General features: G+C 42.7%; 1 protein-coding gene across 1 annotated transcript; it reads left to right on the forward strand.

Annotated features, from left to right (window-relative positions):
• The first annotated feature begins 511 nt into the window (after nt 1–511).
• LOC104858021 (olfactory receptor 149) lies at nt 512–1,447 on the forward strand. The gene has a single exon (XM_010618102.1). It carries the CDS (start codon nt 512–514, stop codon nt 1,445–1,447), a length of 936 nt encoding a protein of 311 aa, XP_010616404.1.
• Nucleotides 1,448–1,659: the final 212 nt, after the last annotated feature.

Raw genomic sequence — 1,659 nt, forward strand, 5'->3', positions numbered from 1 at the left:
TGCATGATTCCTAAAACTAAATGAGATTTTTAATAAATGTGTTCTAAATCCAGGACTGCACATGTGCAGGTAATTTTAACTACAATAATTAATCAGTGCCAAAGTGAAGATTCACATTAATTATTTTGATTTCTAATACAAATTTTTCTCTTATTTTGCAGATGGTAATGAATAGTGGGAGTTTGTTGCTGAAAGAGATTATAAGAGGTCAAAATACAAATGTATTAAAAGACAATAAAAGGAGGCAAAAAGTTTTCTAACAAGAAGTGCTTTAAAAATATCTCTAAACTTCTGATCTCATCATGGAAGCTTTTATGAAACTATTTCCAAGCATTGGATAAACTATGAATTCTGAACTAGGTATTTTGTATATAAGTCTTGGTCTTCCCCTTCATACAAATAATATAGGCTGCTGTCATTAAAGCACTCATCAGCAAGAAGCTTAACTTGATACTGGTGTCCGGATTTGGAAGTCTTGGCTCTGTTTTCTATGTCAGACTTTCTCTTAAGTATGAGGAATCGCTCAGTGGTGACTGAATTTATCCTGCTGGGCATCCCACACACAGAGGGTCTGGAGACCATGCTATTTGCCTTGTTTCTGTCCTTCTATATCTTCACCCTTATAGGGAACCTGCTCATACTTCTGGCAATCGTCTCCTCCACTCGGCTTCACACTCCCATGTACTTCTTTCTGTGCAAGCTATCTGTATGTGACATATTTTTCCCTTCTGTGAGTTCCCCCAAGATGCTGTTCTACCTCTCAGGGAACAGCCGAGCCATCTCCTATGGAGGATGTGTGTCCCAGCTCTTCTTCTACCATTTCCTGGGCTGCACCGAGTGCTTCCTGTACACAGTGATGGCCTATGACCGCTTTGTTGCCATCTGTCACCCTCTGCGCTACACAATAATCATGAGCCACAGAGTATGCACCATCTTGGCCACAGGGACCTCATTTTTTGGCTGTATTCAGGCCACCTTTCTCACTACTCTCACATTCCAGTTGCCATTCTGTGGCCCGAGGGAGGTGGACTATTACTTCTGTGATATCCCAGTGATGCTCAAGCTGGCCTGTGCAGACACCGCAGCCCTGGAGATGGTGGGGTTCATCAGTGTGGGTCTCATGCCCCTCAGCTGCTTCCTTCTTATTCTCACGTCCTACAGCTGCATTGTCTGCTCCATTCTTCAGATACGTTCTGCTGAGGGCCGACGTCATGCCTTCTCCACCTGCAGTGCCCACCTCACTGCCATTCTCCTTTTCTACATGCCTGTTGTCCTTATCTACTTAAGGCCAACCCCAAGCCCCTGGTTGGATGCAACTGTTCAGGTCCTGAACAACCTGGTCACTCCCATGCTAAACCCCTTGATCTATAGCCTCAGGAATAAGGAAGTGAAATTATCACTGAGAAATGTGCTACATCATCTGGGCTTCCTTCCTGAGAAGTTTTAGAGAGAGATATCAGTGACTTACACTTCACACTTTACAGCTGACAAAATACTTTCAGTTCGTTCTCCTAAATATTTAATAATTTGAGAGCACAAATAGTATTATTTCTACTTTATGACATGAGGACTGAGATGCTCACTGTTAGTGTGGTTTGTACAGGGACCTATCAGGAACACATGGCAAAGTAAAGACTACAGAGATCATTTTCTGCAATG

This window comes from Fukomys damarensis, unplaced genomic scaffold, assembly GCF_012274545.1.
Source record: "Fukomys damarensis isolate Sample0158 unplaced genomic scaffold, DMR_v1.0_HiC HiC_scaffold_16, whole genome shotgun sequence".
Classification (NCBI taxonomy): Eukaryota; Metazoa; Chordata; class Mammalia; order Rodentia; family Bathyergidae; genus Fukomys; species Fukomys damarensis.